Source organism: Gekko japonicus, unplaced genomic scaffold (genome assembly GCF_001447785.1).
Source record: "Gekko japonicus isolate JY-2015 unplaced genomic scaffold, Gekko_japonicus_V1.1 scaffold422, whole genome shotgun sequence".
Classification (NCBI taxonomy): Eukaryota; Metazoa; Chordata; class Lepidosauria; order Squamata; family Gekkonidae; genus Gekko; species Gekko japonicus.
The window spans coordinates 718488-745178 of NW_015174855.1; the positions used below are offsets into that span (position 1 = coordinate 718488).

The following is a 26691-nucleotide window of genomic DNA, read 5'->3' on the forward strand; positions in this document are numbered from 1 at the left end:
GCAGCATAGAAAGCAAAAACAGTAAACGCCTACTCAGGAAGAACTGATGGGGGGGGGGGGAAATGACCAGAGCATAAGGGAACATGTAGAACAAAGCACACTACTCAATGGCAGCTTGCTGACACATAGATGGCAAAACAAGAAGCCTCTTCCTGGGGCAGACCACAGGTCATCTACTGGAGTGTACATCCCTCATCTATCTGGTCTCATTCCAATAATCAGAGACCTTTGGAAATTCAAACCTCATGTTGTCTGTGGCCCTTGGAATTCAGAGGTCCCCATCCCCCTGCCAGAAGTACAAGCTGGGTTTCGAAGAGGTAGAGGAACTAGAGATCAAACTGCCAACATTCGCTGGATTATGGAGAAAGCAAGAGAGTACCAGAAAAACATCTACTTCTGCTTCATTGACTATGCTAAAGCCTTTGACTGTGTGGATCACAACAAACTATGGCAGGTCCTTAAAGAGATGGGAGTACCAGACCACCTCACATGTCTCTTGAGAAACCTGTATAAGGGCCAAGAAGCGACAGTTAGAACCGGATATGGAACAACTGATTGGTTCAGCATAGGAAAAGGAGTACGACAAGGATGTATACTGTCACCTTGCTTATTTAATATATATGCAGAGTACATCATGCAAAATGCTGGCCTGGATGAATCACAAGCCAGAATTGAGATTGCTGGGGAAAAGATCAACAACCTCAGATATGCAGACGACACCACTCTAATGGCAGAAAGTGAAGAGGACCTAAAGAGCCTCTTGCTCAGGGTAAAAGAGGAGAGCGCAAAAGTGGGCTTGAAGCTCAACATAAAAAAAACTAAGATCATGGCATCCGGCCCCATCACTCCTTGGCAAATAGAAGGGGAAGTCGTGGAAGTAGTGACAGACTTCACGTTCCTGGGATCCCAGATCACCGCAGACTGTGACTGCAGCCATGAAATTAAAAGACGCCTGCTCCTTGGGAGGAAAGCGATGGCGAACCTAAACAGCATGATAAAAAGTAGAGACATCTTGAGAGTCCCTTGGACTGCCAGAAGATCAAATCAGTCAATCCTAAAATAAATCAACCCTGACTGTTCCCTGGAAGGCCAGATAATGAAACTGAAGCTCAAATACTTTGGCCACCAAATGAGAAGGGAGCACTCACTGGAGAAGACCCTGATGCTGGGAAAGACTGAAGGTCAAAGAAGACGGGGACGGCAAAGGATGAGATGGTTAGACAGTGTCATAGATGCAACGAACATGAAATTGAGCAAACTTCAGAGGACTGCGGAAGACAGGAAGGCCTGGCGTGATCTGGTCCATGGAGTCTCGAAGAGTCGGACTCGACTGTGCAACTGAACAACAACATCCCCCTGTACATGGAGATCCAACCTGTTGTGGTTACCACTCCTTTGCCTTTTTTTCTTTTCTAAAAACCTGCCACGCTAACAGTTATCACTGCATCTTGTATAAATTACGCTAACGAGTTGCGGCGGTGGATTACGTTACATGAACTACCGCCTTTAAGAAAACTTCCTCGCCTTCGGCCACGCTCGCCTAAATGGATAGAGCAGCCGTCCAATCACGAGCAGGACGGAGCGAGGAGAATTGTCCTGTTTCGGAGAGGCGCATAAGTGCGCCACCCTTTCGTCCACACGTCGAGGCTGTTGACATTGCGTGTGCCTCCCCCAGAGGATGGCGTTTCTCCGAGGCGTTTCTCCTTTCACTTTTGTCAGGCTGCCGACAGCGAGCTGGCCTGGAAGCAACATGCGGCGGCCGCTGCTGCTCGTCGTCTCCCTTCTCGCCTTGCTCCCTGTAAGTACAGCTCTGGGTGGGCACTGCAGCCGTGTTGGTCTGAAGCAATAAGAACCAAGTTAGAGTCCAGCGGCACCTTTAAGACTGACCAAGATTTATTCAAGGTGTGAGCGTTCGTGTGCAAACTCTGTTGGTCTTAAAGGAGCCCCTGGACTCTAACTTTGTTCCCTGCAAGTATGTTGCTTTCCATGGCCCCTTCCGGCCGTCTCACTCATATTCAGGGACGTCCCTTTCCCGGCGCTTCCGTTTCCAAGGCGCTGTGGAGGGAGAGGAGAGAAATGCCAGACAATTAAAGGCTGTCAACTCAAACCGTTGGTTGATCTCTCCGGGGGTGCTTGTCAGGACATGGGAAACGAATGCAGAAACAAGAATTCTGAAAAAGGTGTCCTGTCCAGGAAGAGGAGACGGTCAGAATCTTTGTCATCAGGAAAACCTCTTTTGGCTTTGGAAAACTAACTGATCAGATGCAACCGCTGAAGGAAATACCTCAAGTCTGGTGCTTGCAAATAACGACAGCGATTGTTTTTTCTCATGACCGCGGGGCTTGGGGGGAAAGCTGGACTCTTAGCCGTTCGTATGAACGTGATGCTAAGTGTGGAGCTGCTTTTTTTAAAGAATGGACATTCAGGCACTAGTTGGAGTGAGGCAAGCTTTTCAGCTATATTCTGTCCCACTCAAGCCTCTCTTTACCAGACGGGTCAAGAGGCTCTTACTTGAAGTAACGGTTGATTGATTATCAAAACTAGTCATTTTGATTTTTTTTTTTAAAAAATGTTACTTTGCAGATTTAGCTCAGGGAAATTCCAAGAAGTCACCTTACACATCTGCTGTTGAAATCAGAGCAGGAAGAAAGTACCTATGACTAATGGTAAACTGAAAGTATTCATATCCCTTAGCAAGATCACATGATCTTTGGACAGAATGGTGTTTTTGTTTTGTTTTGTTTTTTAAATTTTAATTTCAAAAAATTAAAAATATGAAAAGTTGCATGCATGGAAATAAACTAGCACACCAGAGAGAAAGTCTTTCCAATATGCTAGTTTTTTCCATACATGGAGTTTTTCCATATGGGAAACATTTCAAAATGCAGTCTTGCACTTGAAGTTTGAAAGGCTGGAAGGGCTTAATTCTTGGACATACTTCATTTATACCCCACCTTTTCCCCAATGGGGACCCAAAACAGGTTACATGGGTCTCCTCCCATTTTATCTTCACAACAGCCCTGTAAAGTTAGGCTGAGAATGTGTGACTGGCCACTGCCCCCTATAGATGGTGGACTGGCTAGGGGTTGGTGGACTGGCCCAAAGTCAGCCAGCAAGCTTCCATGGCAGAATGGAGTGGAGATTCAAACTCAGGTCTCCCAAATTGTAGTCTGACATTCTAAGTGATATATAAATTGCCAATTTTTTCAGATGTCGAAAAGTGTCCTCCAGTGATGGGAGGGGGTGGTGGAATGTTGGCTGTGGGAGACTATAAGGCAAGAAAAGTATGAGGAAAAGTTATATTATAGATGCTCCATTACCACTGTAAATTATGGCAATAAAAGCAATGTGGAGAAGTGGCGAATCGTTACCATGTGGAAGCAGCCTAGAACATTGTTCTCAGTTGCTTCATATTCTAGAACACACTTTGTAATTGATGTGCTGGTAAAGACATGTACTTTGGGAGGTAAATTAGAAAATATCACATGGTGGGGAGGGGAATCCACTGAGTTTTCTCAGTAAGTTGTGAATTTTTCAGTACTATAGTTAAAGGTTTATAAGAACAAGCTTGTTTACAGGAAATGTGCTGGAAAATTAAGTAACAAACTGCAGTGTGTGCATGCATTGTTGTAAATGCAGTCATTTCCTTCTTGTATTAAGAAGCTGAATTGGGTAGAGGATTTTGTTGTTGTTGTTATTGTTATGGTAAGCTTTTTGCACAATAACACTGATAGTTGACTGATGAGAGGCTTTGCTACAGTTTCTGCCGCTTGTTTTGTCAGCTGGCTATAATCCTTAGTGTCAGCACGTAAGGAAAGGCTAAGAGACCTGTGGTGGGGCCATGTGCCCAGTGGGTATTCCCAGCCTGTTCCCTCAGTATTCAGATTTCCTTTAAAAAGTAAGAAAAATATTTAGCCCTTGGCAAAAGCGTAGAGGCTGTATTCTCCCTAATTGCTCCAAGCTATTCAGCAAGCCCAAGAAATCAGAGGAATATCACTTCTTAGTTTTTATTGGGTTTTGTTTCGCCTTTTTTTTACTGGCCTTAACTGCATTTGGAAAACAGAAGGCTATTTGTATATTTTCAAGATTAAAATGATATATATCGAGGGCCTGACCCAGCTCTGATTGTGTTCCCTTTTCTGTAAACGGACCTGAATGCTCATCTACATCAGGTTTGTGTCCGTCATCTGCAGTAGCACACAGACAAGCTTTCCAATCTCTCTCTGCATCCTGATGATATTGTGGTTCTCCCTTCCTGGGTACTTTGCCTGGACATACAATTGAACAAAGTTTGAGTCCAGTGGCATCTTTAAGACCAACAAAATTTTATTCAAGGTGGTTTTTTTGTCTGAAGTGTGCTTTGCACATGAAAGCTTATATCTGGAATAAAACTTTGTTGGTTTTAAAGGTGACACTGGACCGAAACTTTGTTATGCTGCTTCAGACCAACACGGCTACCCCACCTGAATTTTTGGACATACATTTGCACATGGTGTCAAGGGGAAGGGCAGAAATGTGCTCTGTCATACCGTATTTTGTAAAGGAGTGTTCTTCCTCTGGCCTACTATTTCAGTAGAAACTTGCTGCAAGGCCTGTAATCCTTAATTTGTCGCAGACAGCCTTCATATCTTGACAACCATTCATAAATTTCTCTTCTTCTGTAAAATGCCAGTAAGATGGTAACCATGAAGGGAACACGCTGCTGCCGCCCCCACTTTGCAGCTGCAGATTTTGGAATAGACTTACTCATCTGTTTATTTATAGTAAAGAGGTATATGTCTCTGCCACACTGGGGACATTCAGCAAGGTTTATGATACATATAAAATACCGAACTGAATAACATTTATTCATTTATCCCCCTTTTTTCTTCCCAGTGGGGGGACCCAAAGAAGCTTGTATCATTCTCCTCTCCTCAGTTTTATCCTCACAAAGACTTGGTGAAGTAGGTTAGGCTGAGAGTGTGTGCCTGGCCCAAGGTCACTCAGCAAGCTTCCATAGCAGGGTGTGGGTTTGCACCTGAGTCTCCTAGATCCTAATGCGACATTCTTAGCCACTATGCCATATCTATAACTAATAGCAAAGGCGCCCCCTGCGTGCGGATATCTAAATCTGCACATCGGGGGCACCTGGGGGGCAGGGAGATTTTCCTGCACACTTGGGGCAGTCTCCAGGTATGCACAAAAATCTAAAAAGTTGAAAAAATATGGGGGGGGATATTTAAATCCCCGCCAAAAGTAAAAGAGCCTTCCCTGCGCATGCGCAGGGACCGCTCTAGGAACTCTGCGGCAGGCTGGCGGCTAGAAGCCACTCAGTCCTCGCTGCTGGAGCTAAGGTGGGGGGAGAGGAGGAGGAGACCGGCCGCCAGAGGGGGAGGGAAGGAGATCGGTGAGGGGGGAGATTGGTGGGGTCCAGCAGCTGGAAGCCGCTCAGGCCACGCCGCCGGTGTCTGGGGATGGGGGGGGAAGAGGGTTTACCTGCTGCTGTTGCCTCCTCCTCCTGATCTGCGTGGAGCTCTTCTCCCTCCCCCCTGTGAGTATTGCGGGTCCCCTTGTATATATGTGTGTGTGTGTGTGTTGTTAAACAGTGAGAAAAATAGTATCAGTAAAAAATGAACATAGATTGAGGTGGGGTAGCCATGTTGGTCTGGAGCAATAGAACCAAGTTTGAGTCCAGTGGCACCTTTAAAACCAACAAAGTTTAAGTCTGGGTATAAGCTTTTATGTGCATGTGCACTACTTTGGATACATTGAAACAAGCCTTCCTCAGCCATTTCATGTAGTTGGGGGGGGGTAGTTGCCAGGAAGGGCTAGTTAGAGTTAAGATGCATAAGTAACTGAGCAATGCAGTTGGTAAGTCCTGTGGATAGCAGCAAATTAGCATACAGATAATGAGTTAAGCACAGATATGAGAACTGAGTTTGAGTCCAGTGGCACCTTTAAAACCAACAAAGTTTAATTCTAGGTATGTGAGAACTGAGTGACTTAGCATGTGTAGTGAGATAAGAACCCAATATCTCTGTTAAGCCCTGGGGGTTCCATTGTCCTGAGTGTTGTAATAACTTGTAATTCAGCAATCTCCCATTTCAGTCTGTTTCTGAAATTCCTTTGCAATAAAATATCTACTTTGAGGTCTCCTACTGAGCGCCCTGGGAGGTTGAAATGTTTTATAGGTTTCTCAGTTTTGCAATTCTTGATGTCAGATTTGTGTCTATTTATCCTTCGTAACATGAATAAGCAACACACATTAGCATTCAGTATGTTACACTCTTTTTCTCTCCTTCCCCCTCCACAGGCACTTGAATTGATTGCTGCTGGACCAAGTCGTGTCAATGATTCTGATCCTGTGATACACAGAGTGCATAATAAATTTTCTGAAGTGAAAAATATTTCTAAACGGGATGTTGTATGTCCATCGGGCAAGCACCGATCAGGAGATACCTGCTGCGACCTTTGTGAGCCTGGTAGGTATTATTGTAAGTTAGCAGAAGTGGTGAGCAGAGATAGTGTAGAGCTGGGTTAGAAGAGCTGGGATGCGGGTTCGTTGGGGACCTCTGGTGGGAGGTGGCCCGGGTTCGCCAGGGCTCTGTCATCCTTCTCGCTCTACCTGTGGCTGCTGGCAGGCAGCCTCCAAGGTCAGGCTTGGCAGAGAGGAGTGGCATGGAGAAGCCCGCAGCTTCCGCCGGGAGCAGAAGGAAAGCACCGCCAGCAGGGATCCGAGCAGCCAGCCTGCAGCAGGAAAAGAGGCTCAGGCACCACCCTTCCGTGTCTCCCGTCTCCCCCTCCGAGGGTCTCAGTCGTGCGAATTGTGGGGCGCCAGCGGGAGCTTGCTGGCCCAGCGGAAAGAGAGTGGTGGCAGCCACCCGTCAATCACTGGGAATCTGAAACAGCCCCGACTGCAAGAGTCCAGCAGTAATCGACCTTGAACCCTGCCACTGCTTTATGCAGTATTCCCGATCCTCCAGTTTTCCCAGTTAAGGGAATGCGGAGGATTTGGGGCTCCCTCGTGACACCTCGCTGGGGGGGGCGCCACAAGCTATCCTCGCCTAGTGCGCAAAAAACCCTCAATCCAGCTGCAGTCCCTGTCATCTCCAGTTAAAAGAACTAGTAGTAGGTGATATGTGAGACCTCCTCCAGAGATTCTGAAGAGCCACTTGCCAGTCTGAGTAGACAACAGTGACTGTAGGTACATCAGCTAGTATAGTGAATAAATGAAACACAGCTTGCTCTTACAAACGTTTTGGTGGAAAAGGTAAATGCTGTTGGTGAGTGGAGTAGTTTGCCCATCACCTTCAGCAGCTAGTAGATAGATGATAGTCCTAACAAGGCACTACAAGTTTCTTTCAGGCGGAAGAATTGCATGTTAGCCTGGGGGGTTGATTCAACAGCAGAGCAGCTGCTTTGCATCGGGGGATGCCAGTTTCAGTCTGGATTCAACAGCAGAGCAGCTGCTTTGCATAGGGGAGGGGATCCCAGTTTCAGTCTGAGGCATCCAGGGTTGCAGGTGGGATAGGTAGGAAAAAACCCGCACTGGTATAGTTGGCAAATTTCCTTGCCGTGACTATTGTGATGTTTTTGTTTGCACCCAGAAAGATACAGAGCTAAGGTGGGCTTGCAACTGGTAGCAAGCCTGTGAGAGCTATGGCCAGTTTATATAATTTATCGACAGGGCTTGCATAGTTTGAAGTGGGGGCTGTGCTCCTAATGGGTCTTGCCAATAAGACCCCTTTGGTGTCTTGAAAACTTCCAGCATCTTTTGCAAACCTCTTTGCTAGGAGCATTATACGTTGGATGTTCCCACCTAAAGGCAAACGTCTCAAGTCAGTGGTACTTAATATATAATTATGGCACGGTGTACAGTGCAAACCACATAACCTCAAATAATGAGCTACCCCGGATGCAAGCTTGGTTTGCTCCCTTAGAGATCTCAAGTGCAGGATATCCGGCTTCTGGCTTGGGTTGCTCCCTAAGAGATCACAGGTGCAAGACTGCTGGCTGCATTAGCCCTAACTTTAATTAATAGTAGTTATTAATTGACGATGACAGTAGCCATTTTGCACTAGGGCAATGGTACCATTTCACACGGCTGCCTATGAGAGAGGCTTTCTGCCTGGAGGTGTACTTTATGCATGGTTGGTTAGGCAGTAGCCCTCAACCATGGGATTTAGAATGGCAATAGATTTCAGTGCTTCTTTCACTCTGTCTCCTATATGTAATTTTTAAAGGATTAAGTTGTGCTTCCTAAGTGATCTAATGCCTAGCCTGGCTGACAAGGCCCCTAGCTTTGGTCAAATGGTAATGATAATATGATCAGCAGTTTTCCACATAATGAGCCAGTCAGGAGGAAGCGAGTGTGAGCTGAACTAATCTAGAGGGAGTGAACTCTCTAGGAGATCTCACCTGTGGCAGATCTGGCTGATGAGGCCTCTAGCTTTAAGTTAAATAATAATGATAATGAGCATGATAAAATAATTATCACGGTAACTGGCAAAATGCTGGCCTGGATGAATCACAAGCGGGAATTAAGATCAACAACCTCAGCTATGCAGACGATACCACTCTAATGGCAGAAAGTGAAGAGGATCTTAAGAGCCTCTTGCTCAGGGTGGCTTACAATTGGTGCTAGTCACACTAATTTTTCCCTAACTAGGGCCACAGAGTTGTATGGGGTAGGGTTACCTATCAGCACCCTTTGTGGTGGTGGTTTGAGATGTTCGTTCCTCGGCTTTCGGCACTTCACTCGGCTGGCATTCTGTTCGTCCCGGCGGGCTCCACGGTCCGGCGATAGTTCTTCCTATGGGGTGCACGACTCGCATCATCTGCTGGTCCCAGCCACGTCCTTCTGGCTCCGCTGCGCCAGCATCTGACGTCATCATCGTGCCCCGTCTCAGCAGCCGCCTGGATGCCCTCCTCTCTCCTGGCCACCAGGGATCGCCGTGTCGATCGCTGTAGCTTGCTGCCGCCACCATCTCGCCGCCGCCATCTCACCACGCCACCTCCGATCTCTGATCTCAGAGCCGATATCTCATCCGCCGCCGTTGCCGCCGCCAACCAAGACTTCACGTTCCTGGGATCCCAGATCACCGCAGACTGTGACAGCAGCCATGAATTTAAAAGATGCCTGCTCCTTGGGAGGAAAGCGATGGCAAATCTAAACAGCATGATAAAAAGTAAAGACATTACCCTGCCAACAAAAGTCCGCATGGTCAAAGCAATGGTATTCCCAGTAGTCATGTATGGCTGTGAGAGTTGGACTATAAGGAAGGCCGAGCGCCGAAGAATAGATTCTTTTGAACTATGGTGCTGGAGAAGACTCTTGAGAGTCCCTTGGACTGCAAGAAGATCAAATCAGTCAATCCTAAAAGAAATCAACCCTGACTGTTCCCTGGAAGGCCAGATCATGAAACTGAAGCTCAAATACTTTGGCCACCAAATGAGAAGGGAGCACTCACTGGAGAAGACCCTGATGCTGGGAAAGATTGAAGGTCAAAGAAGATGGGGCCGGCAAAGGATGAGATAGTTAGATCTATGATACTTAGATGCAACGAACATGAAATTGAGCCAACTTCAGAGGACGGCGGAAGACAGGAAGGCCTGGCGTGATCTGGTCCATGGGGTCGCAAAGAGTCGGACTCGACTGTGCGACTGAACAACAACAAAAAATCTGGCTAATCAGGGGGAATGAGTATGATGGCATCACTTGTGTTTTATTGGGCATGATTATGTATCCTTTCCTAGTCCGCTCTGCACACCTGTGCTTCTCTTCCAAACCAAATGCAAAGGGATCCATACGTGGAGCTGGGAAGCTTGCCTTAGGATGCATGCCTTAGAAAAGCAATCTTGGTAGAGAAGCGAGTCCCATTTGATTGTCCCTGCAGTTGACTGCCCGTGATGGTTTACAGCCAGAGCTACATTCAGGTGGGGTAGCCGTGTTGGTCTGAAGCAGCAGAAGAAAGTTTGAGTCCAGTGGCACCTTTAAGACCAACAAAGTTTTATTCAAGGTATAAGCTTTCGTATGCATGCACACTTCTTCAGATACGATGAAATGGAAATTACCAGTCCATACATATAGGTAGAGGTTAAGCAGTAAATTAGCATACAGCATAATGAAGATGTTTAACAGATTCAAAGACCAAACAGGAATAACAAGCTTAGTTTATATGGCTACCATTTGTTTGGGTTTAATTCCAGGGGAAACCATAGTGAAGGAAATAAATATGTCAGAATTGGAGCAGATGTATCTTTACTTGTGGAATCCTGAGAGTAATTAACTGAGACCCTGCCATTACGCTCCACCTCCTCGCAAGCCAGAGCTACCGTTTCGGCGTGACTTGTATGTCTGTACATCAGGCTGCGAAGGAAATATCTTCTTTTTGTATTTTGTGATGCAAAGGAGAGAATTTTCTTGAATCTTTTCTTGACTCTTGGGAGTCATGCATATTACAGATCTTATTTTTTTTTAAATTCTCCCATTGTTCATAATCTGTGCAGCTGTCCAGTGGAAACTGGGGGGGGTTGATGCCAGTCCCTGCTTAACCTCTGCTTGACTGTTTATCAGATCTACCATAGATCAGTTTCCATATTAACAAGAGGGACCTCACTGCAGTTTCAGTGTGACTGTGAAGTCTGCATCTCAAGCTAACGGGAAAGGAAATATCTTCCTTTTTCTGTTTGGTAGCACACAGGTGTGCATTTGCTTGAATCTTTTCTTTTCTGGAAATCTTGGGACTTTAAGTTGCTGCCTCAAACAGAAAAGGAATAGCTGCTATGTTTGCTGCTAGCCACAAAGCAGCCTCTCCACTGGAAGCACAAGCTCAAGCCCGGCCCCCTCCCAGTGAACAACTTAGCGCTTCCAAGGGGAAGGGTTGATTAGGAAAAGAATTTTGAGCCTTTCTTGATTTCTCGAGTCTTGTAGATGGTTTGTTTTCTGTCCAGGTGGAAAAGTTGCTCTGCAGAGTCAAGCAAGAAGAGGACCCAGAGACTCCCTGCCCTTCAGAGCAGACTCAATAGACTTCTGGGAGTCTGGCATGGAGTGGCTGCAAGTGTTGCCACACTGGATTTGGGGGCCTTCTGTGGTTTACAGGGACTATCACAGAGCTTGGCGGAGACATTTTAGCAAAGACAGGGTGTACCAATCTTGCCTGGATTGAGGGATCAGGTATAACACCTTGCTGATTTGGCTGGCAGGATCCTGTGTGGATGAGGGCCACAAGGCTTTCTGGGGGGATCTACAGCATGGCCTCAATCGGGGGCCAGTGGGGTGGGTAGACCAAGAAGTGAGCTGCTTTCCCCTTATGGCAGTGTGGATCAAGTTGCTTGAATTGTATGCAGTACAGCTTAGTTGAGCACCCTGGGGCATCATTTGGATGGTGAAGGCCTCAGAGCAGGCCTTGGATCTCACTGCCTTCGGGGACCTGGGACAGAAAGCCCTTGAGTGGTGTCATTATCTTCAGCTCATAGACCCTGTGGCTTAGGGGGATGGGAAGTGACACACCTCCCTCAAGCATCATGAAGGGCTTGGCAAGGAGGAGCAAGGAGGAAAAGTCCGCTTCCCCTTGCACTCAAAATAAATCCACGTTTGATTAATCAAAGTCAGGTTTATTATAAGGCGAAGGTAAGATCAGGAACACATGAATTGTTAGGAATGTCTACAAGCCTCCAGGGATAACATAATAAAGAAACTTGAACCAGGTTAGAGCCAATGAGCCCAGTTCCCGCTGGCGGGAAGGTGCATAAAACGAGCGCCTAAACTCCTGGGAACACAACGCTTCTATAACATAAACACCAGCCTAGTTCCCATGCAGTGGATACACAATACGCCAAGCTATGCCATCCTCCCTTACAACCTCCAGATGAGTGACCTTGAGCAGTTCCGCAGAAGCAGCTAGCAAGCAGCCTAAGTGAATACCTTCACACGGGTGGGGGGGGTGGAAAAGGCAGGAGACAAGGTGCAAGAAACAACACAGCACTCTATGGCAGCTTGCTGACATACTGCCCGCCTGAAAATACACATTACCCCCCACCTCCCAGGGAGGGCGGGAGACCTCCCGGTTTACCTGGGAACATTTTGTGGAACTCCTTGAGCAAATAAGGGTCCCGAATATCCCCTTCTTCCACCCATTCTTGATGCTGGGGTCCGAAGTCCACCCATTCAATAAGGTAAAACAGTTTACCACGCTTCAATTTGGAATCAAGGATGTGAGCAATCTCAAAATGTTCTTCCCCGTCCACCATGACCGGAGGAGGGGAGACCTGCGCGGGTCCCCAAGGGGATGGGGAAGAGGCCTTTTTCAAAAGGCTCATGTGAAACACGGGGTGCAGGGAACGAAGGTTCTTTGGACTCAAACGTTGAACTTTATAGTACAGGAGAACAATTTATGTCTGTCTGTCTGCCTCTCTATATATAGACGGATATCTATTTATCCCCACCAGCATTTGGGTACATTCTTTCTAGAGTAAGAATGATTTAGGAAATCTGGTATGTCCAATGGGATCATATAATACTGACCCCCTCTTATCCTTTAACTTTATTTGCAGGTTATGTTAAAGACAAAAATTGTACAACATCCACTAAAACAATCTGTAAAAAATGCAAGGAAGGAAAAGAGTACATGGATGATTACAATTACCTCTCCAAATGCATACGGTGCAGCTTTTGTGACCCAGAGCATGGTATGTTTGAAAGTGATCTTTTTTATTACAACATCAGGTACAGGGGGAAACATTTTAAGTGCATTTCATTGCAGGATGCTTAAGGCATGGATGGTCAGTCTGCAACAGGGTGTCGTAAACTGTACAGAGAACAGAAGTCTGTGATGTACCTGAGCTTGGGCGGGACAGTCCATGAGTGTTGCTATGGCACAGAGTCAGGCCTGCACTTCTGCTTGCCTCCGTGGCATTGTGCTGCTGCCCTTTCCCAGTACGCTAAAGGCAAAACCATCTCCAAGGCATGGAAAGCCCGTATGGACTGTAGTGTGCACTAATGACACGATCTCACTTCAGAGAAACGGTGGTGTTCTTGCACTGTTTCAAAGACATTGTTATCTTACAGTTCAAGGTAGGGAGGAACTAATATTTTTATGCATGCCCGAGGAATCCCTTGAGTATGCAGAAACCAGTGTTTCATGTGTGGGTAACCACATTTTATTGCCTTAGTGATAGGAATTTTGCCATCAAGTTTGTTATTAGAAGTGACACACATGCAGAGAGTGAGAAAGAAAGAGATACATGGGTATTGTAATGAACTTAGCATTTACTTGAATTCCTTATGCCAAAGATTGTGATCGCAGAGGCAGGCAATGGCAAATCACCTCTGAATGCCTACAGGGCCACCTTAAGTCAGCTGCAACTTGACTACTACTACTACAAAAAAAAGATATTCAAAGGCTCTTAATTGTTGGGAAATGGTTTTGTTCTGGTGCCAATCAGACCTGGAAGAGATTGCCTTTCCATCTAGCTGGAAGGAGGGGACAGATGGGTGTGGAGTGAAAAGAAAGAGGAACATTTGGAGGTTGACAAGGCACAGACACAGAAGGAGACAGCTTGCTACTGCTGGATTGGGCAAAAACCCCTGGAGGGTGCAAGATCTCTTTCTCTCTCTCTGGGGGATCTGATGTGAGGTAATGAATCAGCTGCCCTGTAGGAGTGCCTCTTTGCCTCCACCTGTGCTCCACCTGTATAGTAGTACATTAAATAACCACACCATAAGCTCTACAACCTCTCTTATTCAGGTTACAGGTAAATCAGGACAGCACATTCGCCACTCTTCTTGTCTCTTTTGAAGTCTAGAGAGAGTCATAATGATCTTGCACCTCAGGTCGTCTCTCTCACTCCCAGAGACCTCCACAGACAGGGTAGGCCCAGCCCCCTTTAATAGTCAGCCCTCCCTCACACAGAGCTATTGGGGTTGGAGCTCAAACACTGTTTCAGTCAGGTGCTGCCATCATTCGTTCATATCCTATAATATATGTATGTAGACCGAGATATTAAATTGTGTGTGCGAGCTTCTTTCCCTTAGGCACGCAGCCCACAGGGTTAACCAAAACAAGACACTTTTATTTATAAGAACTGAGGAAAGTAAAGTCAATTATTTATAAGAACAGAACACTGAGGAAAATAAAGTCAAAGAAATGACGTTTCAGTTCCATTGAACTTTTAAACTGAGGTCCTATACCTACAACTGGAATACTTTAGTTACAGATTTACTATTTTCAGCCTGTTCCAAGCAGCTGTGCTATAGAGTTCCCCACAGTCAGGAAAAACCCTTTTCACCTCATCCTTTAAGTTGTCAGCTTCTCTCTGCTGCTAAGTGCCCCCCCCCACTCTGTTTTTCAAATCTCCCTCTCAACCTTCCATCAGCTCTCTCTGGCTGCTCAAAGAGAGAGGCTGAACCACTGGAACTGTTAATAAGTCACATAAACTGTGGGAGCCTCTGTAGAAGGTCAGGGGTTTACATTCTGCTTGGTAAAATAACCTTCCTTCCCAATTCTGGTTAGCAAGAGAGATTTTTAGCAGTTGAATATGGATGAAGTTAATCTCACCCAATTTTCTCCCAGTGTTTTAGAGTTATAAATAATATGGTATTTTTTCCAAAATGGAGTTAATGCACCAGGTTCTATGTCTTGTTTTCATTTTTTGTAAATAGCTATGAGTATTCCTTTCGGCTTTGGCCCAGTCACTTCACTCTTTCTGGGGTTACTTGTACTTGCCCTCTGCTCTTCCCCAGTAGCACATTGGACACCTTCCAGCCTGAGGGGCTCATCTTCTGGCGTCATAATTCTGGCACAGCTGTTGTTGAAAAAGAGCAGTTTCTGTCAGAGTTCTCTTAGCCCCACCTACCTCACAGAGGGTGTCTGTTGTGGGGAGGGGAAGGGAAAGGAGTTGGTAAGCCATTCTGAGACTCCTTTGGGTAGTGAAGGGCGGGGTATAAATCCAATCTCTTCTTCTTCTTTTAGCCTTTTGTTACTGTCCATAGGGTTTTTTTTGGCAAAGACACTGGAGTGGGTTGCCATTTCCTTCTCCAGTGGAGAAAGAGCCTCTTGCTAAGGGTGAAAGAGCAGAGTGCAAAAGTTGGCTTGAAATTCAACATCAAAAAAACTAAGATCATGGCATCCGGCCCCATCACTCCTTGGCAAGTAGAAGGGGAAGTTGTGGAAGCAGTGACAGATTTCACGTTCCTGGGATCACTGCAGACAGTGACTGCTTCATGAAATTAAAAGACGCCTGCTCCTTGGGAGGAAAGCGATGGGAAACCTAGGCAGCATAATAAAAAGTAGAGACATCACCCTGCCAACAAAAGTTCATATGGTCAAAGCATCTTATTATTTATTGGAAATAAGGACAATTGTGGCAAACATACAAAACCCTACATACTCAAGCAGAGCACAGTGTGCACGGTCTACAGAAAGTCAAACATGCTACCATCTCTTTGCCATCAGTGAGATATGAGACACTGTCCGAGTCTCTCTGGTTTCAGTGAGACCTGAGGATATCCTGGCTTTCCTGAGGTGTGTCAGATGCTTCTGAGCCTTCAGAACCTACCCAAGAGAAGTAGCCAAGTCCTTTCTAAAAGAATAATCTGATAAAACACTTCAATTTATTTTAGGTTTCGAAGTGGACAAGCCCTGTAACAGTTCCCAGAATGTAAAATGCAGGTGCAGGCATGGCTTTTTTTGCAATTCCTCGGAACCATGCCGTCACTGTGATCCATGTTCAAAGTAAGTTGCCTGTACAGTTTCTGAAGACGAAGGATTATGGGGGATGCAGGAGAGCGGAGCTTACTGTAGCCATCCCCTCGAGGCACTGCTGCCCCACTGACTCCCCATAAGAGGCCTCAGCTAGGGAGGGGAGGTAGGTTTGCTCTGCCTAGGCACTTTTCCTCCCCCCCCCACTCTGTCTCAGACAGCTTTTCCACATTCTCGTTTTCCTTTCTTGAGTGTTCCTGTTACTTTAGGGTTCCCCCACCCCCCCGTTCCACATGAGTTTTGCTCTCTCCAGTAGTAGATTCAATATTACATCCCTTTATGTCCAGCATAAACTGCAGTTTAAATTTGCAGGGAGATATGCCAGGAATAAAGCGATATGATATCGAATCCACCACTAGAGGGAATACAACACATGTGGAACAGAAGCAAAACCCCAAAGCAGCAGGGACCACACAAGCGAGCAAAATGAGAATGCGGGAACAGCCCAGAATCTAACGGGGGGGGGTCTTCCTTGTACCGGACAGCCTCTGGATCCCTCCACCCCTGTTCTGGGTCCTGTAAGTCCTCTGGATCTAGATCTCAAAGGAGCCTCATTTCCGTGGTGACAAGTTCAGAGGCATCTAGCATTGGACTAGACGACCTCTTAAGGATGGCCCAGAAGGTTGGCTTCTGCCAGCAGCTGTCACACATCAGGGGTGTGTCCTTCCATCCGGGAACCTCCAGAAATGCCATGATGGGGGAAACCGGAAGTTTGCAACAGGAGGGGGTATGGGTGAGAATTGCCTCCCCCTCCCATTAGCAGTTATTTTCCATGGGATCCACCACAATGTTTATTCTTTATGGGAATATCATTAGCTGAATAAATACTAGAGGAAGAATAAGCACTATATGGAGTGGACGGTGTTCACCAATCTTCATTTCCTGGTTGGGAAGAGAGATTTGGGGTTGAAAAATGTGTACTCATTTCCAAACACCAGGTGGCGTACTTATGGCTATAGATGCCAGTCTGCCTGGTACCACAGAGAATCTGAGCTAGAGTCTGAACTGCAGGTCAGCCGTGTATGCATTTATTTGCAATCTGTTTATGCGGCCTTAGGAATAACTGCTCACAAAGTAGCTCACAAATAGCCAGCAAGAGAACAGAAACACGTTATGAAAAGTTCAAAATTCAGACCTGTTATCTAAGAAACATTGCTATGGAGAAGAATAAAGACTTTAAGAGACTTTCTAGTGCAGACAGCTCAGAGAAAAAAGAAAACATCTCTAACCACAGGCAAAGGATGAAGGAAAGGGAGCGTTCAAGGGAAGCTACTGAGAAGAGGTTGCCAATTTTGCCACAACCTGAGAGGCCATTCGGAGGGTTCAAGTACATATTACAATCAGTTCCAGGATTATGTTTGGTGTAGTGGTTAAGTGCGCGGACTCTAATTTGGGAGAACCGGGTTTGATTCCCCACTCCTCCACTTGCACCTGACTGGATGATCTTGGGCAAGCCATAGTTCTGATAAGAGCTGTTCTTGAAAAAGAGCAGTTTATGTCAAGAGCTCTCTCAGCCCCACCTACCTCACAGGGTGTCTGTTGTGGGGAGGGGAAGGGAAAGGAGTTTGTAAGCCGCTCTGAGACACCTTTGGGTAGTGAAGGGCGGGGTATAAATCCAATCTCTTCTTCTTTAAACAACATTCAGAATTTCATAATCAAGGAAGGGAATGGCATGGAGAGAGAGGGAAACAATCTATTTGCTCCTCTGCCATTTTCTTGCTGGGGGGGGGGACTACAAATTACTGTTACTTGAGGAAAGCTTTCAGGCATCTGTATCCCACCCCCACCCTATGGAAGTAAAAAGTAGCCTTAGGATTGACTTTTTCAAAGAGAGAACAGCAGCGTGTGTGTGTGTGTGTGTGTGAAAACTATTCCCTCTCTTCACATGCCACCCCTCTCCTCCTTGAGGAAACTGCATTTACTAAATTAATAATGGTGTTTCAAATAAACACGAGGTGGAAACTGAATGTGAAATTGATCCCTGAGGAGGGCCTTGTTGGCAGACCTAGACTGGAAGGCTTCATATGGGAGCACTTCTAAACTTACGTACACCTTCCCAAGGTCCTATTTGGCCCTGACTCTGACACTGCAATATCACGGGCATTTGGCTCAGCTGAACTGAAGAACCGAAGTGTATCAGAAATTCATTAAGTGTATGGATCTATCCTGACTTTTTTATTTTTAACAGTTGTTGAGTCTTTTCATTGTTTTCTAATAATGGCTTTTCACATTTTTTTTTCTCTTCTAGATGTGAAAATGGCATAGTTGTAGAAGAATGCAACCAAACCAGTGACACCATCTGTGGAAGAAAACGTAAGTGTCAAAACCTCTGAAATAACCTCAGATTATGATTACGGGGAAGAACTGCATTCAGATCTGTAGAAAGCTAAATTCATACACATAAAAACACCCTCTTCCAGCCGGCCATTCCAAACTTTTATCCTTGCTACCAGTTTACCATGGCCATGTGAACAAATGACGTGCTGAAAAATAACCCTTTGCTAGCCAATCCAAGACTCTCCTATGGCTGTGATTTTGATTGGCTGCCAGAAGTCAGCCCATTTAGGAGCATAACAGTTTCTTTGCTCGGATAGTGTCTCTAGCGATGGCCATCTGTGAACAACAGTGAATTCTAGGAATTATGCCTTGCACAAGAAATATTTCTCTCTTACGATCACAAAAAGAACACTGTTGAATCACATCTAGGGTCCATCTCATCCAGCTTCCTGTTTCTCACAGTGGCCAGTGAGGAAGGCAGGGTTTGGGGAGGGGAGAGGCCTCAGCCAGATACAATGCCAGAGAGCCTTTTTCTCCAGGGGGATGGATCTCTGAGAGCCAGCGTGGCATAGTAGTTAAGAATGGCAGACTCTAATCTGGAGAACTGGGTTTGATTCCCCACTCCTCCTCCACATGAACCCAGCTGGGTGACCTTGGGCTGGTCACAGTTCTCTCAGAACTCTCTCAGCCCCACCTACCTCATAAGGTGCCTGTTGTGGGAAGAGGAAGGGAAGGCGATTGTAAGTCATTTTGAGAATCCTTAAGGTAGAGAAAAGCAGGGTATAAAAGCCAACTCTTCTTTGCCATCATCTCTGTTGTCTGGAGTTCAGTTGTAATTCTGGGATATCTCCAGGTTCCACCTGGAGGTTGTCATCCTGAGGCCTGGCAGCACCTTCTGGGTGACTTGATACCACTGGATTTTGTATGACTCAACAAGGCCTGGCCGCTTGCTGCTGTTCAACAGCAGCTACCCTATGATAGCCAGTGTGGTGAAGCAGTTGGAGCTTCAGAGCAGGGTCTGGGAGACCCAGGTTCGGATCCCTGTCTTGCTGCAGAAGTTCATTTTGGACCAGTCACACACTTTCAGCCTAATCTACCTCACAGGGTTGTTGTGCAGATAAAAAGTAGGAAAGGAAAATAATATTAGCTGCTTTGGTCCCCACTTGGAGAAAGGTAGGGTATAAATGAGGTAAATATATAATAAATATAGCTGAAGATGGAAAGCAAATAAAAGGTAGGTTGGTGAATGACTGAGAAGGAGAAAATGGGGCAGGTAAAGGGAGAGGATATGGGCGTTGCTGGGGGGGAGAGGAAATAGTGTGTGGGGGAAATACAGGGAAAGTGAGGTCCCCCCCCAGTCCTTGAGAGTTCCCTATCATGCAAGTGGGCCTGGCCCAATGGCCAGCCCCGCACAACTGGGCGGTTTTCCTAGGTAGGGGCTGGGGGGGGGGGAGCTGAAGACAGAGGTGCAGGTAAATGTAGGTTGGCTGCAGTGCTCCCTCTAAGCTGTGGAGTCTTGTGAGCAAACATTCTACTTTGTGAGTGACTGGCATTAAAGCTGAGGGAGCAATTTGGCTGCTGCATAAATTAGTTTGCTCCGGAGCCATCCTTCCTAAGCGAAGACAAAAATGTGTGAGCTGGTGGCTAAAAAACTGTGAGCTAGCTCACACTAACTCAGCTTAGAGGGAACACTAGTTGGCTGTCGGGTGGGAAGGAGATAGGGCTGCCAACTCCAGGTTAGGAAATTCCTAGAGATTTGCGGGGTGGAGCCTGGGGAGTCTGGGGTTTGAGAAGGGGAGGGATCTTAGAGGGGTACAATGCCATGGACTCCACCCTCCGAAGCAGCCATTCCCTCCAAGGGCACCAGGGTTGCCAACCTATTGGTGGGGGCTGGAGATCATCTGGAATCACAGCTGCTCTCTAGATGCCAAGATCAGTTCCTCTGGAGAAAATGGCTGCTTTGGAGGGTGGCCTCTATGGCATTATGCCCTGTTGGGATTGCCCTCCCAAGGTTCCACCCCCCAAATCTCCAGGAATTCCCCAACTCAGAGCTGGCAGCCCTAAGGGGAACTGAGCTCCGTATTTGGGAGATCCACTGTGATTCCAAGAGATCTCCAGGTTGGCAGCCCTAGAAGGAGAGGAAAAGGGGGGGAGGCTGTGGGGGAAAGAGGAAATAGTGGGGGAGGGGGGAGGAGATGCCTCCTGCAAGTCCTCGAGGCTTTCCACTGGTTCGTTAATGATATTTCTCTGCCTAGCTTATAGAACTTTTCCTCTTAACAGAATATTTGCTATGGATAATTGGAGTTGTCATCCTACTTGTGCTCATTGTGGTAGCGGTCATCATAAGATGGAAATATCGTAAGTTTGTGTGTCTTTTCTTAAACTTTTCTCAACTCTTACATTCTAAACTCTAATGTTTTTTTTTTTAAAAAAAAAAAACCTCCTCCCTTCTCTTTCTCCATAATTATGCTTATAATGCCCATAACAATGTTTATGGACAAATGTTCTCAAAATCTAGGATTTGGCATTCAGAATTTCTGATTTTTGTCCCCTCCCAATGCTGCTCCACCCCATCCCTCAATGAGGTGGGGGAGGGAGGGGGTTTGCAGGCAGCCCCCCTTCAGTGGGGAGGTGTGTGTCAGTCCTGACACGGGGGGGGGAGGGGAGGGGAGAGGCTGCCAATGTCAGTGGGACGGGAGTGAGAGGCCTGGCAACCCGGCCCTCACTGTCCTCGTGTCTCTGGCCACAACACTGGGACAGGCACGACTAGGAAGTGGAGGCCTTCAGGAGCCCCATGGCTGAGTATTGGGAACTGGGGCGGGGGTTGCTGGGACGGCCAGGAAGGCATGAGGGACTTCCTCCTCAGTCCCTCCCCCTCCATCCTCCTCAGTTGCTGGCCAGCGTGTGTGGCTTTTCAGCGCAGATACCAGCAAGCCAGCTACAGCCCTCTTCCCTCCCAACAAGGGAGTCAGTCCCAAACAACTGTTTTAAAAGATATGTAATCTAATACAAATTTCTCATGGCTCCAAAGCAAGAAACCATACACGGCCTTGAAAAGAATCTAGTGGAGGAGGACGAATTCTGCCTCGTACATTTCAAAACTTGCCACAATGCAAAGCCTTAAAGGTGACAGCTCCACAGCTTGGGCAGTGATGGCACATATTTCCCATATTGGCAACTCTTGGGTCACTTTATATGGACCCATGGCCATATACACGCCCCTCAATCTGGCAGCTGGAGGGAGGTGACTTATTGTGGGTATTAAATCATATGGTCTCTCTTCTTGCAGGGCACAAAGGAAACTGGATGCCAAAGAAACAAATCAACGATGAACAGAGACCAGTGGTGTGTATCACTTCTCATATGAATGCAATTCACATCACATAATCAAGGGAAATAATGGGAAAATAAATGGGAGAGAATTGTCACTGCTAGACTTTGACATTTTGCTGTTTCGGATAACTGTGCAGTGACAATAAAGTAGGCGTAGCTGCATCAGTTTAGTCACTGCCAGATTACACTTTTGGATTGCAAAGGGGTAGTCGCGTTAGTTCATCATCACAAAATAAAACGAATGTTCAGTGTCCACTTAAAGACTAACAACACTGATATCAGTACAAGTTTTTGGACTCATGGCTCATTAGTCATTACAAGATTCCAATCCCTGAGTACATAGTATGTTCAGAACACATCCCAGCTAGCCACAGAGCAGCCACCAGATTTGTCAACTGCATCCACAGTGAGGTCCCCCTCACACACTGAAACCTGCTCTGATGAAAAGATGAAGCCGCTTGATCAATCACCTATTTTGGCCAGCTGTTGACACATCAATGGTGGTGTTGTTTTTTTAATTCTCATGCAAGTTGAGAGAGAATGCTTCCCTCTAAGCTGTGGAGTCTTGTGAGCAAAAATTCAACTTTTTGAGTTACTGGCATTAAAGTTATGAGCGAGCGATTTGGCTACTGCATACATTAGTTTGCTCTGGAGCCATCCTTCCTGAGCTAAGACAAAAATCTGTGAGCTGGAGGCTAAAAAACTGAGCTAGCTCACACTAACTCAGCTTAGAGGGAACCCTACACTTCCTTGTGGCACCAGATCACATATACCCTTTCAGTCTCAGGGTCAGTTTTGTGCTCATATGAATTACTCAGAGTGTGTAAATATTTATTTTGTTCCAGGATGATGTCAGAAAACAAGGCACATGATCTTCCACACTGCAGAGGAGATGAGTGAAATAGGATAGAAAGATGACGCTTTTGATGGCAGCTTAATGTTGCTTAGTTTCACAGTGTCATAGAAAGAAATTAATAGTGAGAAACAAGACTAGGTGGAATGTTTTTGCTTAATCAGTATTTCACTATCTTTCTTAGGAACTGAAGCCTCTCATTTACCCAGGTAAAGAAAAAAAAAATCAGTGTTCAAGTATTTGTGTGCATTTCTGTCTGTTACGGCCAAATTACAAGTTTCACAGTAGATGCAGCCTGTGGTCTCCTAATGTTTATTTTAATGTAAAAACTAACATAAAAGTTTGCTATCTATCTTGACCAGTACAGTGGGGGTGGGGGGGGAGATGTCTGTAAAACCTCTTTCCCAGCTGGCCATTTTCCATTCAAATGTGTTCCTGTCTTTTCCTGGAAAACTCCTTCTGTGCTCCGAGAGCCAAGATGGAAGCATGAAAAGTTGCTGAATGAACCTTTTTCAAGTGGAAGCTACACTCTTTGTTCGTAAATGAGGGACCAATTCAAACATATTTTTTCAGTTATATGTTAATCCTCTCACAAGATTCTGTCAGCTCAATGTTTTAATTTGTGTAGTTTAGAAAGCTCACCCTGTGCAGGTTATTACCTCAGAGAACAGACTTCTCTCTGAGACACTGAAGTGGTTAAGACGCTGAACTGCAGGCTGTGGAAGGTCGGTAGTTCAGCAGTTCGAGAACCGGGTTGCCGCATGATGGAGTGAGCTCCCGTCTCTAGTTCCAGCTCCTGCCAACCTAGCAGTTCGAAAGCAAGAAATTGCAAGTAGATAAATAGGTACCACTTCGGTGGGAAGGTAACAGCGTTCTGTGCACCTTGGTGTTTAGTCATGCCGGCCACATGACCACGGAAACGTCTTCGGACAGCGCTGGCTCTTCAGCTTTGAAACGGAGATGAGCATCGCAACCCTAGAGTCGGATTCAACTGGCTTTCAAGCAAGGGAACCTTTACCTTTTTATTATCACTTTATTATGAGGAGGCAGCACTTTTATGCCACTGTGCTCCCTCCACGTAAAATCTCAGGTGCGACATTCACATGACAAGACTGTACGTTCGTATCATCTTTTGGAATAACTGGTTTCTCTTCAGATCAACTAAGTCTTTTGCCTTTTGTACATGGGGTTGCCGAGCCAAGACCGTGAGGGCGGTTTTCTGTACCTTTGCACAAAAGGAAGAGAAGGCAGCAGGGTGCAGTTTCTCCCATCACAGCAAGACTGTGATAGGGAGAAATACAACAGGCAACATTCTCCCACCACCCCCACTGTGCAGTCCCTTAAAGTTGTGGAATCTTCTTTGCTCATCTGGCCATGGGCCTGGTGTAAAGAATGGTAAAACCAACAGCATACTGAACTGGTTCCAAACAGTCCTGGCGGGATGGTTGTGCCGATTCTACTTTCCCACTGCAGCCCTCTATTCTATCCTGCACTGTTCCCAAAGTTCCCTCAGGAGTGGCTTTTCAGGGAGTGCAGGGGTCTGCAGCAAGAAAAGGGGAAGGTACAGCTTTTAGTCCTTGATCCCAGCCCCTGGCAAATTCTCTGCCTACTAACATCAGGGCCCTGCAAGGATCTATTACAATTCTGCAGGGCCTGCAAGGCAGAGATGTTCCACCAAGCATACAGATGTGGACAGCAACGGTTTTTAACGGTTTTAAGGGCTAATAGTATTAACAACGATCTGCCTTGCAAACTGCTTCTGCTCCCCTCCCCCCATTGTTAACTGTTAATTTTTAATTACAAATGGGAGGGGCTAGAACTATATTAAGGCACCATGTTGGAGTCAAGGTTAAGTTTAATTAGATCTGTATTTTAGACAATTTATTCTGATTTATATGTTTTTATAGTTGTGTTGTGAACTGTCCTGAGCCCGCTTGTGGGGAGGGCAGTATAAAAGTCTCATAAAAGATAAATGAAATTATTTTCTCTGGTGGTCCAGGAGTGGGGCAGTCCACCTGTAGTGTATTCAAAGCTGCCTTGAATGCATGATATGTTGTGAAACATCTAATTGAAGTGTAATGTAAAGCTTCGTCCTGGGCTAGGATCCAAATCCATCCAATCGTGTTACTAGCCCAGGAAGCACCTAACCAATCACTTTCAAGTAAGCTCCCGGAGCAGGAACATCCGTGATTGGTCCTTATGTGAACAACCTTATTGGTTGGTATTTGTACAGTGGGTGTGGCTCCATTAGCTGGGAATGTTTAAAAGTAGGACAGCTGCAATGTAAAGGCTGTTCTGGCTATCAGATGTTGATTCGTGTTGGAGTTGTGTTCGAATTGAAGAATAAAGTTGTGTTCTTGCTGAATCACTGTCCAACTGCTTTGTTAAGTGAGTGACTTAACACCTCCAGACTCCTTACTCCTGGGTAACAGCTCCTCTCCTCCATAAACGGGGCCGGCAAACACTTTTGGTCATGGAGGGGAGGGGCTTGTGGTCCTGCATCCCAGTTTTTTCCGGCCCTGCCTTCTGAGCAGGAAGCTGCAGACTGTACTCTGTGGAGCACACTGGTCACAGGAAAATAATTTGAAGAAAAGAAGAAAAGGGGGAAGGAGCAGATAGAGGACCTTTTTAGCCTGTTCTCCGCCCCTCCCCTCCCCTCCTGTCGATCGGCCGCTGGAGCGGCTTGCAGGCTTTGGCGGATGCGGATCTGGGAGATCCCTGGGGAACAGCGCCGCCGCAACATCTCCCGCGCCTAGCTTCAAACCCGAGGGGACTGGTTAAGTTTTTTCCTGGAGGCTGCAGGTAGCAGAGCGCTCCAGAGGGTGATGGTAGAGGCTCTGTCGTGCCCGAAGGCAGAAACGCGGCGCTGCTGCAGAGTCCTAGAAAGACGATCGGTGTCCTTCTGTTTTTCCCCGCGCTGCAGAGAACGTCGGGGGAAGCAGGAAGGAGGAACCGGTCGCTTCAGAACGCGGTAAGATCGTTCCTGGGGGCAGGGGAACTACAGGAGGACAGCGTTTTTAACACCCCCTTGTTCCCCTCCCTCTCTTTGCCTGGTTCCCCTCATCCCCATTGCAGCTTACTATTGGGAGAGACCTGTGGAGTCAGGAGAATGTGAGTTCGGGGGGGGGGGTCTGAGATGTAACCAATCTCTGTGAAGAACCCCCCCCTCTGTTGGTGCTTCATATGTTTTTTAAGGGGGTCTTTCTTTTTGGTTGGGACTGGATTCTATGTCCTCCCTCCCACTCCCCCCCCCGACCAAGGAAATCTTTTCCTAGGGACTAGCACGTTCAGAGGGAAAGGGAAAGCACCCTTCTTGTGGGGACTTAATAATGGCGGGAAACGGCCATTTTGAGTGATCCTGCCCACTTTCACTTTCAGATCTTTCACAAAATGGCTGAAAAGGCAGGGACGTCTTCGGGCCAGGGATTGCAGGAGGCCACTTGCACATTTGATCTGGCTGATTCTCTTAAGTCCACAGCCTCTTACACTGGAACCTCTGCTGGGGATGATTCCCAAGCCAATCTACTATCTTGGATCAAACTAGAGATGAAAAAAGAATTTAGAGCCTTGTGGCAAGAATCCCAGAGTGCGGCTAGTGCAGCAGAGGGATCTTCTGTGAGCATATTAGGAAACAAAAGACACCTGTCCAGTGATCTGGAGGAGTCTATTCCTAATAAAAGCAGAAAAAAGGATACTAAAACAAATAGACAGCATAGTCCTCTGATGAGTGGCCATGATTTTGATTCTGATTCTGCAGTCTCTGAGTCTCCTAAAGAAGAGGGTGAGCTTTCAGATGAGGAAGAACAGGCTGTCCCTGTAGTACAGTCTAGGCTTTCCCTCAAGAGCTTTATAGTAAACTCCTGCCTAAGGTTATTAGAACTGTGGAGTTATCCTACACACCAAAAGAACAGGAAGAAGAGGATTCAGAGTTTCCTGTAGGTTCTGATAAAACCATGCCTAAGACTCATCTTAAACCTACAGGAGTACCTTTACCAGCAGCATTCTATAAAGTGATGAAGGCAGAGTGGGAACATCCTTCCAAGCCCAATGCTTCTGCACCTGTGTTTGGAAAGCTTTATTCCCTCATTCCAGAGGCATCAAAGAAGCCCAGACTTCCAGCAGTGGATGATCCTATTAACAGTCTGGTATCCACATCAGTACTTCCCGTGGGAGCGGATGGTCTTCCTAAGGACAACACTGACAAGCGCATTGAGCAAGCACTGAGGAGAGATTTTGAAGCGTCTGCAAATGCTCTCAGAGCCTCAGTTACAGGATCCCTATTTGCAAGGGTGGCCTACGCATGGGCCTCAGACCTGGCCAAGGCAGATAGTGGCATACCGAAGGAACTTAAAGATGAACTAAAAAAGATTGCACTAGCCACGGCCTTTGTGGCGGATGCCACCCTTGATGCCGTCCAACAATCAGCTAGAGGTATTGCATGCAGCATCACAGCTAGGCGCAATACTTGGCTACGGAATTGGGACGTAG

At 46.5% G+C, this 26691-nt stretch overlaps 1 protein-coding gene across 1 annotated transcript in view; it reads left to right on the forward strand.

The window, feature by feature from the left end:
• Positions 1–1529: 1529 nt before the first annotated feature.
• FAS (Fas cell surface death receptor) overlaps positions 1530–26691 on the forward strand; it is a 29152-nt gene continuing 3990 nt past the window's right edge. Inside the window, exons 1-8 of the mRNA XM_015424616.1 lie at positions 1530–1798; positions 6293–6461; positions 12535–12669; positions 15602–15713; positions 17989–18053; positions 20298–20375; positions 21307–21362; positions 22388–22412. Coding sequence (XP_015280102.1) covers positions 1679–1798; positions 6293–6461; positions 12535–12669; positions 15602–15713; positions 17989–18053; positions 20298–20375; positions 21307–21362; positions 22388–22412 — 760 coding nt within the window. The 5' untranslated portion in view covers positions 1530–1678. The remainder of the gene's footprint in view (positions 1799–6292; positions 6462–12534; positions 12670–15601; positions 15714–17988; positions 18054–20297; positions 20376–21306; positions 21363–22387; positions 22413–26691) is intronic.